Below are 17,298 nucleotides of genomic sequence, written 5' to 3' on the forward strand. Positions count from 1 at the left end.
AAAACGTGTCATCATTTTCCTTCAGAAAATGTATCCTACTTCCCTTAAGGAAATATATTCCATATGTTGTTGAAAACATTTTCCACATAATACTGAAAACATTCTCTGAATATACTCAAAAACGTTGTAAAAATATTTTATACGCCGTTAGAGAAGATTTCCAAAAAATGTTTCCTGTACGATTTCCAAACATTACTGAAAATGTATTTGGAACGTTTCATACAATGTTAACGGAATGGTTTTTAAAATGTTTCTCATGGAATATTTTAAAATTATTTACTGGTAAAACAGACAATATTTTTCTACATATGCCAAAATATATTTAGTGAATATTTTTTGTACATCTCAGAAAATATTTAGAGAATAGTTTCTGTGCATAACAAAATATTTAGGGAATATTTTCTGTACATGACAAAATATTTACAGAATATTTTCTGTACATGATAGAAACCGAAGCCCATAGGCCAACTCGGTTACTATTGCAGATACGGAAACAAGGTAAGATATAAAAGGAAATTTTTAAAATGCAGCAAGTTTTGTATTTATATTAGTATACCGCCCAATAGTAACGAGAAGTACAACGCTGCCACTGTTGGATAACACTGAATGAAAGAAAGTGTGGTTTGAAATTATTTGGACCAAAGGGAACGGAAAGACACAATGAAAAATATAGTGCAAGACCCAATTTCGCGTCCTTCGTATCTTCTCTCCCCCCCCCAACACCGTGGTTGCTACGCCACTGGCGTAGATATTGCATTTGAATGTTTATTCTTCACTGTGTCTCCTTTCAATTCTTCTCGGTGTAGCTAATTTTAAACTACACATTATTTCATTCGTGCAGCCCAACATGATGGATGGTAACGTATTTTCTTTATTGAGCGGTACACTAGTACAAAAACAAAAGTGTTGCTGGAATTTAAAAGTGTCCTTACATATCTTACCTTGTTTCCATATCTGCAATAGTAACCGAGTTGGCCTATGGGCTCCAGACTTTTGCGTCATTGTGTATATATAATGGCTTCTTGCTGGGAACAAATAGTGGGTCGAAAACAAGGCGGCCAGACTGTGACATAGCAGCTGGAAGAAAACATAATATTCTTCTGTCCAATTTTACCTGCTTAGACGCCTTTGCCTCACTCTGTCTTCATGACGAAATACCATTGCGGCCCACAGACTCAGACAAAAAAAAATAAATATATAAATAAATAAAAATAAAATAAAAATTAATAATAATAATAATAATAATAATAATAATAATAATAATAATAATAATAATAATAAAGAGTGTAAATTGTAACTACAATAATGTTAGCTTGTTCTCATAATTTTAAGCATTATTTTTTACTAAAAATCTTATTTATACAAATGGTTTCTGGGTGTTCCACTGGTGCTACTGGTATGTGGCCACGCCGTGCATATATGTTGGGCTGTCTTATGTGACTTACGAGATTCAAACTGGATATTAGCGTGTTCACAATCGTCACCTGCCAGTTTTGAAAGCGGCTGTATTGGATCCATAAAAAAAAAAAGTTTAGACATCCAATTCAAGAAACAATTGTTGGCAATCCTTTTCCTATCTTAAAAATAGTACAAAATTCAATATAGCCGCTTTGAAAACTGGAACGCGATGATTGTGAAGACTAATTTGCAGTCTGAACCTCGCAATATGACATAACACCCCCCAACATACATACACAGCGTGGCCACATACCAGTAGTAGCAGTGGAACACCCAGAAACATTCTATGCATAAATAAGATTTTGAGTAGGAGAAAAAAAAACATGAGAGCAAGCTAACATTATGTAGTTACAATTTACACTGTCCACTATTATAAATATACATATGTATCAGTTTATATCGGTTAGTAGTCTAATAAAAATATAAATATATACTATTCTGGCTTTATTTATTTAAATTCTCTTCAAGCAGAATCTTCATGCTTCTCGTATTATTTGTTTCTATACATTAAGAACAATCTTCTCAAATATCAGAAATTCACATCTTAACTTCTAAAAACTTGTTCTAGGAAATTGTCACTGACACGCTAATTCAATAAAAATCAACAACAACAATATTTATGTGTGTTGCTAATAATATGTTCCACAAATCTACGGCGCATGGGGAATAGATCTTTTCACGAAATGTCACTTTCTTGCTACTTTCAAGAAATATCACATTGCTGAATAACCAGAAATACTCATTTGCTTCTGTATAATCTCACTTTTGATTACCACAACTAACTCTAATTTCGACGCTGGGAATTGTCACTTCAAGTTCTGTGGAACTACGGCTGAATTCTTAACTGATTTTCTTGTTCGTCTCTGTATGGCATGTTGAAGCCAAATCCCAATAATCCACGCGATCTCATCGTTAGTTACGTTTCTCTCGTGTTGCAGTTTCTGAAAATAAAAATAATAGGTAGTGTTTAATAACATAATAACAGCAGGGAATGATTAGAGATCAATTATTACATCTTAAACTTACAAAAATATTTAAAATGTTTGTGTAGGACCTACAGCAGGTTGTGAAGACAATAATGTGTTACAAGTAACATCCTGAAGAAAGTGTAAAGGGCAAGGAAGACAAGAGCTAAAGCTGAAAGTGACATACATGAGACTGTAGCTTAATTACGGACGTTGTAACATGTTGAAGTTGGCGCACTTTTATTTTTAAAAAGTATAGCATCTTATAAGTATTAAACCTAATATTAAAAATAATAATAATTTGAAAACATGTGGCAGCATTTGAGTTGATGAACTAGCGTCTCATTCCGAAGGCTCCGATCTCAAATCTGGACCCGATCATTCTTTTTCCCTCAGTCGCACAAGATGAATGCCGAGATGGTTACTAAGGCTTTGATGACCGCTACCTTGCTCGATTTCTTTGCCACGGAGCAGGCCATACATATTACTTTGCCTTATACAAATGAATAATTTTGATAATGTAGGAATTAATCATGAAATGCTCAAGAAAACCACCAACATGACAGAAGAATTCAGTAAAAGGATGAAATATATTTTATACATATTCAGCTCTCTCTTCCACGGGCACTTAAATGTAACGTGTCACTTGAGGACAGGAAAATTGCACATTTTGCTAAAATAAGGATTTCCAAAGCCTATTAAATGTTATAACAGCGGTTGCAGTATATGCTTTTGGGAAATAAAGTTTACAGGAAGATGGTTCTGAGAAGTATTCATGGCACAATAGTAAGTATTTAAAGCGAAAAAAATAAAAAGGCACCATAATGTTTTTCTTTTTTCTTTCTTTCTTTTTTTCTTTTTTACAATATTTTAAACATAGTGTATCCCTCTTCAAATGACAACTTCTATATTTTTTTCCACTCTGAAAATGAGATTAAAGAACAGTAGGGAGAGTTTCTTACCTAGTATTGTGTTAGTGGTTAACGAGGAAAGCTCTTTCCTTTTGCACCGTGCCAACTAAATTGCTCAGCTATTGCACTTGTCTTTTTCATGATGTTTCTTGTGATGGCTTCTAAGCTGTGACCTCCCAGTTTTTCATTTCTTAGACCTGCAATGAAATACACATTAAGCACTCAAGTAATAGTAATGGAAATTTAGAGCATACAACTGATGCCCTTAAACAAATTACATTGATTTTAGACGACAGTCTCACCGAGTCAGTTGCAATTGGCGCATCATCAAAAATTAATGGTTGCACTGACGTTTTATTTTTCCAATAAAAGAAAAGTTACATACTAATTTTCAAGCAGTTGTACAGGGTTGGCCAAAACCATGGTTTTTATTGAAAAAAAAAAACAGTTTTTTTTGTTTAAATAATTTACTCTTTGTATTTATATTAGATATGGACAGAAATTAATTTGTTTCGTCTTGGTGTTATTATGCAACAACAAGGTTATGCTGAAAGGGAATCCAAACCGCTTCTCGGCTTACATCTAAGAGAAATTGTCCATTTCGACACGAAACCGGGACTAATTGGTCACAAGTGAGATTGTCGACTCACTCACGAAGGACTCCTGATAAAAATACGTTATACTGATCTTTACATAGGCCTAGTTGTTAATATAATTGTCAAAAGTCATTTCAGAAGGACAAAAAGATAAGTAGTTACAGAAGTAAAAACATTATACAGAATTACATATAAATCAGGAAACTCCCGCCTTAGCCATTGGGAAAATCCTATTATTAGTTTAAATGTATTTGTATATAAAATTTTAAGGTCAACGTATCATATTAAATGACAAATTTATTATGTAGATAACATTCAACAAAATTAAAACAAAGTCGAATCCAAGCTGATGTTGGAAGCTACGTAGGCAGTTGATACATTTTGCCAATTTCTATCAATATATTTAAGCAACCTTGGATTCTTTATAAAACAACAGGCATTCAGGCAAGTAGAAATATACAATTTGGTTTCGTTTCGTATGTTTAGGCTTAACATCCTTATGAAATACCAAAGTTATCACAGAGAAGACTTTCGCTTAAAGGGACACCGAATCGCTACTTGGTTTACACTTGAAAGATGGGTTGTGGTTCGACCGAGAATTGAACACGGGACCCCTTGATTAAAAGATGAAAAGTAGATAAACATAATGCATATGGTGTGATATGTGGAGACCACACCATAAAGTTCACACGATTTAAAGCATTTTTCGTTCTTTTTTTTCTTTTTTGGCTTAAACCTGTTGGTTTTATTGAAAAAAAAAAGCTGTTTAAACCAGCCAACCCTGCCGTTGTAAATTAGAAATTGATGAAAGCAACATATCTATAAAAAAATATTACGAAACCTACAGGAAGAGGAGGAATAATTTAACAGTTTCAGAATATACACGGTGGTTATAAAGTTAATACCTATTTTTAATCTAGATTATCCTAAAAATTGGCATCACCTTAGCTGGCGTGTGATACTGTTAACATTTTAGAAGTTGTGGAAAATGCGGGTGCATACGTTGAAATGTAACTTGATAACCAAATGGTGCACTCTAATAATGTATTCGATGAAAATAAAACTGTGGTAAGTTGTTTAGTTTTAGAAATATTCATTGTTACAAATAGAAACTGACTTTACACCCACGCTGTATTCAGGGAGTAGTAATGCAGAAAACAAACTATTCGCGAACATGGATGAGAGATACTTTCTAGCATGCATTGTTTAACAAGTCACGTATTTCCAAATTACTTCCAAAACAAAGCCTACACGAAGTTATTCTATCAGAATTCATAAATATCAAATTCTGCGGAGAATTGTAGGTACTATAACGTCAGCAACCTATATTAATACACTAGTTTAGCATTGTTCACAGATTGAAAATATTATGTATAACTCAAGAAGCAGGTATTGTACATGGAAATTAAGATGAAATGAAACATTTAGTTTAAAGTCCCACGTTTATGCATCCAGGGTGAGACGCTGATGATGAGAAATGAATGAAATAGTGGAATAAAGTAAGTGGGAGGAAACGGGACAGCCCCGAGAAAACACGCACACGGTTTGTCTACCACAAAGCCCGCTTGACGTTAGCTGGGATCGAACCAAGGACCCCATGCAGCAGAGATGAACTACGTTCTTTCTAAACGTTTCAACTAGTTCTAAACGTACTCGCTTCACTGTCGGACCAACAATTGAGCCTCTTTCACTCTAATATACGGAATTTTCAAAAACTCTCGGACACGTGTCTACTAACTTTTACCACCCATCTCCCTTACGCTTATCGACATATTCGTGGGACGTTAAACTGAAAGATTTCATTTTCATTTCATTTCATAATTTTTACCACCTCCATTCTCCCTCCATCGCCGTCAGCACCCTTCTTCTTCCCTTCTTTTTTTGAAAAAGCCCAACACACCTGAACCCATATGGGGTTTTTCGGGTATTTTCGGGTTTGTTTTTTCTTCGGGTTTAATTGAGGTTTTTTTAAAAATATTCCAATGCCTTTAGGGTAAAAGTGTTAAAATGTGATTTATATTTCAAGATTATGATTGTCACAACTTGCAACAATTTTATATTCACTGCTGTTTTGAAAAATGACTGTCATTCTGAAATTTTACGTTGGATCGCCGCCAAAATATACATAGTTAATTTAGAGTGTCTTGTGCTTCTACTCTGAAAATTTCAACTTGAAAAACTGAAAATTGCGGCGTGGATACCCGCTATTTTGAAATTTTAGGTTGGTATGTCGCCAAAATCTGAACATGAGAAATTTAGTTTGTCTCGTACTTGTACCCTGAAAATTTAAACTTTAAAGACGGAAAGTGGTACCCTGTTGTACGTGTGGTACAGGCAGACGAACGAACAAATATAGAACGAATCAGCCTAATACCCTTACTAACATTCGCCAAATATATTAATTGAAAACAAATATATTAATTTAATTTAAACAAATCAATCTATAACTCATGTTTTATAAAAGAAAAGTTTCAAAATGTCTTAAATAAAATTAAATATTTTCTAGCGTAAAATGAAGGGTTCTATTGTTGAAGTTCACTGCCGAAAACATGAACAAGCGGTAGTTGGCCAGTACTCTAAATTATATGCAGGTAGCAAGGTTAACTCTATAAAAATTGTTGCGTGAGTACCGCAGGATTCTGAAACGTGTAGTTTTGGAGAGTGCACATCTCGTTTTTAAGTGAAGTCTCGACACGACTACGGTAGGTCCCATAGTTTTGGCGCTATAGACCTTTAAAGTTCATCTTTTCATATTTTCGGCAGCCTACAAGTCCGATAGGAAGCAATTGTGCACCCAGGTTGGTCTATACTTTTTGTCTTATCTTGGTGTCAGGAATCATCTCAAAAACGTTGTTGGTGTTGTTATGAAACACCCTGTATAATTCAATTTCATAAAGTAAATGTTTCAATTGTCTTAACGGGAGAACCGGGTTCGATTCCCGGCGGGAGCTCATGTGGTTCGGATTCCACGTTAATCAGTAGGTCCACGTCTCATATAGCCTCGCTGCTGAACGGGACGTAAAACTCAAAATCAATCAATCAATCAATTGTCTTAAATGAAACTAAATATCTTACAGCGTAAAATAAACAGATTTATTAGGGACGCGGTGGCTCAGTGATAGAGCGTTCACCTCCGGTGCTTGGGGTCCCTGGTTCGATTCCAGCTCGCGCCGTGTCGACTTCTTGGTGAATAAACACCGTGCTCGTGAGTTTTCTCGGGTTATTCCGTTTCCTCCCACCATTTCATTCATTTCTCATAATCACGGTCTCCTTTAGCCTAACAGGCATAACCGTGGGACGTAAAACTGAAAGAGTTCATTTCATTTTTTTCAAATAGTTTTATTGTTGAAGTACCGGTATTCACTTTCGATGCTTTGTGCGTTTAATTGCGGGAATTTCCCGAGCACTTCTTTCGCGACGAAGGTTTATTATTATTTTCCGAAAATGCAAGCTTTCTTTACTGTACATCGAAACTTCCACTAGTACAAAGTTTGAATTCAGCACTTGAATAGTAAGCGTTACGCACTCTTCGAAACTCCGAGCACTAAGATTCTTAAATTTGACACGAAATTTTACGCTATTGCTGCTGTTGATTCTACAGAAAGCTTATTTGAAAAGTAGCAACAAATAACTAAACTGTTGTTGGAAAACCAAACTCTACTGAAGAATACCAGTGTTACCATCAAAGATAATAAAAAATAATACTAATAGTTTTATCAATACACTACATATTTACTAGTACTACCAGCACCTGTGGCACTAAACCCATCAGATGTATGAGGGATAATGTCCTTCGGCGTCGCTAAGTAAGCGAGCACACTATTCACGGAAAGTATTTTCTAAAATATAAAATTGCATATTTTACTTCAAATAGAATATAAGCACATTCCATAAATGATTTTGTTCTATAATTATCTCAATCTAAGGTACGGCTTTTTTAAATGCATTCAGTGCATTAAGAACTTTATAAAGGCCTTACTTTGGATGTTGTATACCTTAACGTGAATGCACCTAATGTGCCGAAGGAAAGTCCAAAATCTGATAATAATCACTTCCAACGTGATCACGTTAATTGCACCAATAATATACTAACGAAAATCTCAAAAACTCAGGTGGGTCCAACCCGAAAAAACCCGGTGTTTTTTTCCGGGTTGGGCCCACTTGGGCAAACCCTGAATACAATACAATACAATACAATACAAGAATAATTGTAATTTTTCGGCAAATCTAGTCTGATGGCCCCCTTGAATTTTATATATGCTAGGTGAAATATTTACATTCGCCTGCCGCAAATCGCTTAAGAGACAATAACAAAATTAGCGAAATAATTACAATTTTTCAACAAATATTGCGAGCGGCACGGCAATAGTAAACCTGCACGCAGAATTAGGCAATACTCGAGCAGGCTGTTTTATCAAATTTTGACGCATTTCTTGCATCTTCCGATTTCCTTTTGCAGAACATGCACTAAATGAAAAATCCTTAAGTTTAACGTCCCGCCGCTTAGGCTAAAGAAGACGGTGATAATGAGAAATGAGTGAAATGAAGAAAGTGGGGGGACACGGGATAACCCCGAGAAAACCCACGAGCACGTTTGTTCACCACAAAGTCGACACCGCGCGAGCTGGCATCGAACCAGGGACTCCAAGCACCGGAGGTGAACGCTCTACCACTAAGCAACCGTGCTCCCCTATGCACTAAATGAGGAGCACTAAAAGAAAAAGCGAAACAACTTGTGCTAGGTGGCCAGTAAAAAGTAAGAACGCTATTTAACCGAGTCAGGGCAGAAGCACAGCAGGGGGCCCGACCGACAGCGTAGGAAGCAGGCACATCAGCGACAGAGGGGTGGGTGGTACGCATAAAAGAGTACGGATGGTCATTTACAATATTTGTAATTATTCTTATCTTCAAAAACACTTAATTTCTATCCTTTAAAAAAAAAACCTTTCACAGCTAATACACGTGTGTTACACCCCCTTTCTTTCTCACCTTTACTACTGAAAATAGCGTATTTAGGGCTATTGCCTCTGTTCTGAATTTTTCTTCGTGAATAAATCTTTTCCACACTTTGCGCAGTTGAATTTACGCGCTTCACCATGCAGAAACTTTATAATCCTTCTCTCTTTATTACACAATTCTTTAAAAAAAAAATCACATTACGGCCATCGCAGATGTTCACAACTGACGTATGAACCGGAAATTCCCGCCGCTTGCTGTGCAATGACAGAATAAGCTGTGCAATGACAGAAATAACTTACATTCACACTCTTATTCCTTCACGAAAAATACTTCACATTTTACCTATAAATTTTGTTCTCGGTGTAAACGTCTGCTCGAATGATCCCCATAATTATTATAACCCAGTGGTGTATTTAAGGGAGGGCTTCCGGGTTTAAGCCCATTGAAATTGTATTAAAGTAAATAAATTATCTTGCAGAATTTTTTCATCTCCAGGAACAAAGTTAGCCAAGCGCCTGTCCCCTAAAAAAAATCGTGAATACGTCATTAAAATGGTAATATACGCGCCATTATCCCGTGATCAAAATAGAAGAGTACGTGCCTGCTCCCTTCGGAAGCACCCCCTTGGGCCCCCGCCTTCACCCTCCATGACTCGGTTAGATGGTATTCGTGCTTTTTAGTAGCCCGCTAACACAGATTGATTTCTATTTTTTGTACTGTACTTCTTATCCACACATCAGGACTCAGTATAAATACGCAAATCGTAAAAGAATTGTAACTTTTCGACAATTAATTCTGACGGTCCCCTTGAATTTTATCTATGCCAAGTGAAAAATTTATACTTCGCTTGGCGAAAATCATTGAATACACAACAAAAAAGAAAGTGGCGAAAGAATTATATCTCACTAAGTATTTCGAGCAGTGTTTCTTCCAGACCTGTTTTTGGGAGGGCAGTGCCCCCCGGAGCATCCAAAACAATACGTTTATAATAATAACTAGAATATTATTAGCAATGGCCCGGGAACATTACTTCTGAAAGAAACACAGATTTCGAGTGGCACGCCAGAAGTGTAAATACACGCAGAATTATTATACCCTGTCATTAAAATGGTAATATACGCCTGGTAACTCTTTACTTTGGGCAAGGCAGTAATATTATAAAGTACAAATCGCTGAGCGAGCGTTAGCGAGTGAAGGCTGGTTCGAGCCCCGCAGGGCACGTTGTTTTCTGTCTTTCCTTCTTGAGAACTGTAACTGACTGCAGGAACAGGTTCAGATGAATTGTTTATTGCCACTTCCTTGCCTAAAGTAAAGTCTTGCCCACATCCTTTTTCTTTGGAAAGCATCCACTCGCTCCTGCTGTCCTCCACCTTTGCCCTGCTCTGATTCAGATAGTATTGTTGCGGGAAGGTTCTAGAACACAGGTCCCCATATAGGTTAATAGATTTTTTCTCTATACCAAAGTAAATTATTTAATTCACATAGTATTGCCAAGCGAGCGTTAGCAAGTGAAAGCGGGTTAGAGCCCCGCAGGGCACGTTGATTTCTGTCTATATTACAGATAAATGGGAAAAGAGACCTGTGTTCTAGAGCCCTGCCTATTGGTGCTTTTTAGTGGCCACGTAGTACAGGCTATTTGTAGTTTTTGTACTGTAGTTTTTACGTGATATATCCGGCCCCGTATATATATACGCAAATCATAAAATAATAACTGTAATTTTTCGACAATTACTTCTGACGCTCCCTTTGAATTTTATCCATGCCATGTGACGTATTTCAAATCGCCTATCGAAAATCACTTAGGAGACAATAAAAAGAAAATTATTAAACTAATTCATTTTTCAGCAATTATTTCGAATGGTGAGCCAAAAGAAATGTGCACGGTATTTTATGTATAAACATAAAAAAATGGAAATCTAGCCTCCCACATGAATTTACTAATTTGTAAACAAATTTGTTGTAACTTTTACAGACAATAAAGCAAAATTATTTTATGTAATCGTTCTACTTACCGACTTTTCTTGTAAGCTCCTGCGTTGTCACAACTTCTTCTTCTTCTTGTTGCTTTCTTGCCCCGGCTTTTACTTTTGGACAGTTTATAAACTGATGATTTTGACGGTATTGGTTCACTTTATACGGTCCACTAAGATAAACTGATCGTATAAATATGTTCACAACTTCACAGGGACAGATCAACATTCAAATTCAACATGTCGCGCAAGGAATGCTGGTACTTTTGAGAAACAAATGACGGTATATGTAGCGATGCTATTTTGCGATCGCAAATAAATGCCTGTGCGATGCAACCAGGATATTATAAATTTCAAATTTTTAACAAATATATTTATTTGATGCTGCTATAATTAGTATAATGATTGGTAATAATGCTACTACGATACTCTTGTGAGAGAATTTATTCAACATTCGATAAAATATTCTGGAAATAATTCTAAAATACTGCATGAAAATATTTCATTTAAGTTACAGGACAAGGTAACAAAAACATTTCCATACAAAATTAATAGGCGTTTTAAAAATATTTCTAAAAAATATTTCTCATATTACGAACGACTTTATTTTTAAAATATTCGAAATATTTTAAAAATTATATTTCATATGTTTTCTTGTAAGAATAGAAAAGATTGCATATGACATGTTGGAAAACATTTTATTCTGTTCACAGGCCTATTCTGTTTTCTTTATCATGTAGGCCGTATGTAAAACATTTTTAATGTTACTTCGAAAACATTTTCTCTTTCAACTAGAGGTAAAAAGTGAGGGGGACGCCGCCCCCACCTGGAAAAAATATGTACGGCGTCTCCCCAGTTCCTAAAAGAATACAATGGTCAAAGATAGTCAGGGGCAACGGCGTGACGTCATCCGCTACCTACCGTCCCCCCACCTTTTCAGATCCAATTTTACCACTGCTCTCAACATTGAAAACATATTACATTACATTCAACACAACATTTCTATTACAATTTGTGAAAATTTTCCTTACATTATTTTCTTACTAACGTTCTAAAAATGCACATCCTGTCAGTGGCGTATTTACGATTTTGTTTCGTGGAGGGAATTTTTGCTAGCTTTATTCCTGGAAATGTGAAAATTGTACAGGATATTTCATTTACTTTAATATAGTAAAACAAATTTCGGTGGGGCTAAGCCCGGAAAGCTTATTTAACGCCACTGCTTCCTGTACTTCATTAAATGTTCTCCAAACACATTTTAAAAAATATTTCCGGCAAATATTTGTGACACTTCTCAGATCTAACAAGGAATGTTTTCTCCAGTAACGGAAGAGTATATTCTGAAAACAATGTAAAAATGTTTCTATAATAGACCTATATCGGAAAATGTTGTTCACTAAAGACACAAAATATTTTCCAAAACAGAATAGAAAACATTTTTCTATTCATTTTTAATGTTTTAATCTGCTTTAAAGTTTTATATTCAAAATTTGATAAAATATTCTGGAAATAATACTAAAATATCATACGAAAATGTTTCATTTAAGTTATAGAAGAAGATTACCAAAATACTTTTGTAAAAATTAAGTAAACCTTTTTAAAACATTTCTGAAAAATATTTCTTATATTACGAAAGATTTTTAAAAAATATTCTAAATGTTTTTATAATATATATTTAATACGTTTTCTCGTAAAAAAATAGAAAATATTGCAAATAACGTATTAGAAAATATTTTTTTTAAATATGTGGAGTATATTTCGTTTCATTGTTTTCCGTATCACATATAGAAAACATTTTTAGTATCATTTCAAAAATATTTCCCTTCTCAACAGTGAAAATATATTAAATTAGATCCAAAACAATATTTCTAATATATTTTGTGAATATTTTCCTGGATTTACTTTCCGGCAAGCATTCTCAAAATGTACTCCAGGTAATTTCTGAAATGTTTTACAAACATTTTTGGGAAAATATTTTCGGGAAATATTCGGAATACATTGGGGAAACCAGCATGGAAATGTACAGAAAAGGAAAATCTTTTGGAAACCAAGGAAAATATTTTCTTTTGATTGAGGAAATATTCCTTGCTGTGTGGGATTTTTCTTCCTTTTCCTTTATGCTCTCTTGCATATAATAATCACAGTTGATAATATTAGATTTGAGAAATGCTTATAAGAGAGGTTATGTACATGTCGAATTCACAAGAAAAGGGTATATGAATGCGCTTTGAGATCATAACTTAATGTAACAAATATTTTGTACAAATCCTACGTAGTATGTGATTGTTGTGGGTGACTCATGCATATCAATATTTCTATCGGGATTAGAATAGCTCTGTAAGGGTCACACCCACTTTGTATGGTTGATATCTAACACAATAAAAATGAGGTAGCTGAGGTGAATTACTGTTATATCACTGTGTCGTCTTATAGGTAACTTTAACCCAGATATCCTGCATTAGGTTAAGAGATAATTTGGAGGAATTATACCCATTCACCACTGTATCACCGAGATAATTAACGGATATGGCTAAAATATCCTTAGCTATTATAATACCGATAATTAAACAACATTAATTATCACGTTATCCGTGATATGGCTCCCCGAAATGAATAAAAGGACGTACGATTGTGTTGCCTCAACATTATTGTGTGTAATGCATAAACCTTGCTCTTATTTTTTTATATTGTGTTGGACGTTTGAGCTTGTGGTTCACTGTCAGTGCAATTTGCATCTTTTATTTTCTTGATTTGACTAGTTAACCATGGGTAATACTCGATCGACCAGTAGGTCTAATAGTGCAACACCGGTTTATATGATCCTCCCCTGTCTCATTAGTTGTATTTTCCGATGGACCGTCCGAAAGTGTTGACAAATTTTTGGCGAATTTTGAACGTTTGGCCGAGTTCAACGCGTGAACACCCGATTGGATTAAAGCTATCTTTGCCACATGCTTAAGTGGACCGCCTTTGTATTGGTATAAGACGCAGGAAGATTCTTTACGTAAAAGGACTGGGCGAGTTTGAAAGCAGATTTCGAGGAGCAATTTGGGTCTTGCCAGATACCGTTAACAGCACTTAATGCCTATAGATCGCGTGTTCAGGCCTCGGGTGAACCATTAACACACTACTGGTATGAGAAGAAGTTCTTGGCAGATAAATACAATCCGACCCTTCCCTTTAAAGATTCTATGGCAGATGCTGTCATTGCCATGCTTTCACAACACATGCACCATTTCTCTGAAAAGACGTTTGCGAATTTTGAGGCGTTAATAAAGGAAGCATTTACGAGGCAGAAACCTGACCTCCTATTACATCAGCGTATCGTGGAACAACAGCGGGTGGTGACATGCGACTCTCATCTTCCCGCAGTGACGTTGCAAGCCGCTGCCACCCCCACCGTGCATCTTGATTCCCATATGATTCCAGTAGACACATATGCCGAAATAATTCACAAGCTTGGCAAATTACAGCTCCAGTTTAATTCAAACAAAGCTAATGTCCACTTTGCAGAGACCTCATCTCGACCGCCTGCGAGCATGAACCAGCTCCATCCTATCAACAGGATTACCGCAAGGGCAAGGAATCATGTGATAATTGTTCTAAGTGCAATCACGGCACGACAAGCCCCTGCGCCCAAATCTAATAAAAGTGAGCAAAAGAACAAGGAATCGAACTTAGCTTCGGCTCAACAGACCAAATCAAAACATCAAAAGAAGAAGAAGAAGCAAAATAACACAGTTCCTAAGGGTAACGTCAATTGCTAAGGATATTATGGGCATCATCCTCCATTATAAACTCCGCATGCCTCTCCTTATGCGTATTACGGACATCCCCACCCACTCCTTCCGCTTCCCCCATCCCCTGTGGGCCAGGCACCTTAATCGTTCGAAAATGTTTCGGATCCATAAAAAACTGAATTTGCCTCAGGAGCCTTCTGCTTCTGAACTACCCCCTTAACCTCCCTCCAAACCACTAGTTCCCAACCATGCTACTTCATCCCCGACCACTCTCACCTTACCACTGCAATCCGTAGGCCAATTATTGTAGGTTGAGGGTTCGATAGTCAACGTAAAATGACGTTTTCTGATCGATACAGGGGCAGAGTCCTCCCTCTTGCCGTGGACAGCCTTACCACGCAATGTGACTGTACTTCCGATGGAAACGAATTTGTATGGTGTAAGCGAAAAACCAATGACTCTTAAATACGCAGCATACATCAAAATTCATTTGGCAGGAAAATCCTTTACCGTTTTATTTAGGCTTAACCCGATTCCTAAATTTCCAATCATTTTGGCTAATAATTTTTGAAAAGTCATCAAGATTTAATTGAGTATCGGAGTAATAAACTCACATTACGATATTTTGGCTGTCGTCCACAATTAGAACAGAATATACCCGTAGGCTCTACCCAATTACCTCCTGTAGTTGCTTCTGAAGTTCACACTAATCAACTATTTACGTTGGTTTGTAAACAAACAACAACAGTCCCTCCACGCTCTGTTCTTTTGATTCAACTTGACATACCGTTAGGTGTTAATTTAAGTGCCGTTCACGTACATACTCGTATCAACAGCAACCTAAAGCGTTGCTTTATTGCTCATACTGTAGTTAGCACAGATAATATAGTGGTTCACGTTGTAAATCTAGCTTCCCAGCCCAAACGGTTTCACAAGAGAACGCCTTTGGCTATTGCGTCTGTTCCACCAGATATTGCTGAGTCGCTACATGTAAACACGGGACGTAAGTTGTTTACACCAACTGATGAACATGCGCAGGAGAAAACAAAACAACGTCTTCCTAAATTGGTCACCTTATTGATCCTAAACAATTTAAAATTAACAAATATCTAAGTGGTGAACAACAACAGAAGTTAAGGGATGTGCTCATAAAATATGCCAGTGTTTTTAAATGGTCTGATAATGATTTTTCACACATAGACGCCTATGAAGCAACTCTCAACTTACGATCAAGGGAAACTTTTTGATCCCCGATGTTTACAGTACCGCACAGGTTACGGCCTAACGTGAAACAGCAAATACTTAAATTACTAGAGATGGGTATCATAGAATTAAGCAATTCTGCGACTAGAAACAATATTCTAGTGATTCCCAAACCTAATTCTGAGGACCTTGGAATTTGTTTGGACCTCCGTAGACTAAATGTTGCCTGCCATCCAATTCGCAATTCCCCGGGAAACGTGGCGGACGTTATCAAGAAGCTTGCCGACGCTACCTACTACTGCTCTTTTGATTTAATCTAGCCCTTTTTTTAGGTCCCCATAGATCCGAATGACCGCCCATTCGCTGAATTTTCAGCCCCGTCCTTAAATCTCAAATATTCGATGTACCAACTACCAGCTATGCCCATGGGGGATGTCAACAGCACGATTATGCTCCAGCGCATTTTGCGTGATATTTTACTATGTACTTACTATGTATGTGGATGATCTATATCTCGGCGCGAGAACCTTTAAGGAACTTCTGGTTAATTTGGAAAAAGTCTTACCTATTGAACAACGTTATTCTGTTTTAACTTTAATAAATCAATATTTGGTTTTACAACGCTAAAGTGTCTTGGTTTTATAGTCCGATTAGGTCATATTCAACTGGACGCAGCTAAAATTGAGGTAATTTGGATATCCTGAAGCCCTAAACCGTCAAGCAATTACGGTATTGGCCGGCCTCGGTGAATTTCTCTCGAACATTCTTTGCTAATATTTCCCTTAATTAGCACCGCTCTATCAAGCTTTGGAAGGATCTCCAAGCAAATTAGTTTGGACTAATGAATGCGAGAGCGCATTCCAACAAATGCGCGATGCTCTCACGAATCCACCCGTTCTTCAGATATATTCCACCCAAGATACGTCCCATGTCTTGGTGGTGGACTCGAGCTTAATAGGCGCCGGAGCCTGTTTACTACTAAAGCACTCCACAGATGTCGACTGGCATACTGTGCAGTTTGCATCATCTCGTCATCCGACACGGAAGAAGCCCCCACCGATATACGAATTGGAAATGTACGCGGTCTTCGGGCGTAAGAAATTCTACAAATATTTAATTGGCCAAGAATTCACGATTTACATGGACTCATTAGCAGTAACAGCTATGAAAACCTCGAATCACATTAGTCCAAAATTCCTGACGTGGCGAGATTTTTTCACCACATTTTCTTGTACCATCATACATTTGAGCGGAAGCAAGAATGGATTGGCGGACATATTGAATAAGAACCCACTTCCGGTCACGCAGGAAACAATAGCGGAAGCGGAAGAGACACCTCGTGAGTACCAGATATTGGCCTTAGAGAAAAGGGTGGATGTGGGTGAACTACAGCGTCAGGACTCCTTTCTAGGTCAGATCATACGGACATTGCAATAAGAAGATACTTCTCATCGCCGATTCAAGCAATAGAAAAAGCAATTCACTATCTCAGATGG

The 17,298-nt window shown here is 36.7% G+C and overlaps 1 protein-coding gene across 1 annotated transcript; it reads right to left on the minus strand.

Annotated features, from left to right (window-relative positions):
* Window positions 1-1,956: 1,956 nt before the first annotated feature.
* LOC145661201 (uncharacterized) lies at window positions 1,957-11,088 on the minus strand. The gene is made up of 3 exons (XM_081726654.1): window positions 10,902-11,088; window positions 3,386-3,531; window positions 1,957-2,399 (listed from the first exon to the last, which is right to left on the minus strand). The coding sequence occupies exons 1-2, from the start codon at window positions 11,086-11,088 to the stop codon at window positions 3,404-3,406; spliced, it is 315 nt and encodes a 104-aa protein (XP_081582780.1). The 3' UTR covers window positions 1,957-2,399; window positions 3,386-3,403.
* Between the last annotated feature and the right edge of the window lie 6,210 nt (window positions 11,089-17,298).

Source organism: Thermobia domestica, chromosome 9 (genome assembly GCF_964235325.1).
Source record: "Thermobia domestica chromosome 9, izTheDome1.hap1.1, whole genome shotgun sequence".
Classification (NCBI taxonomy): Eukaryota; Metazoa; Arthropoda; class Insecta; order Zygentoma; family Lepismatidae; genus Thermobia; species Thermobia domestica.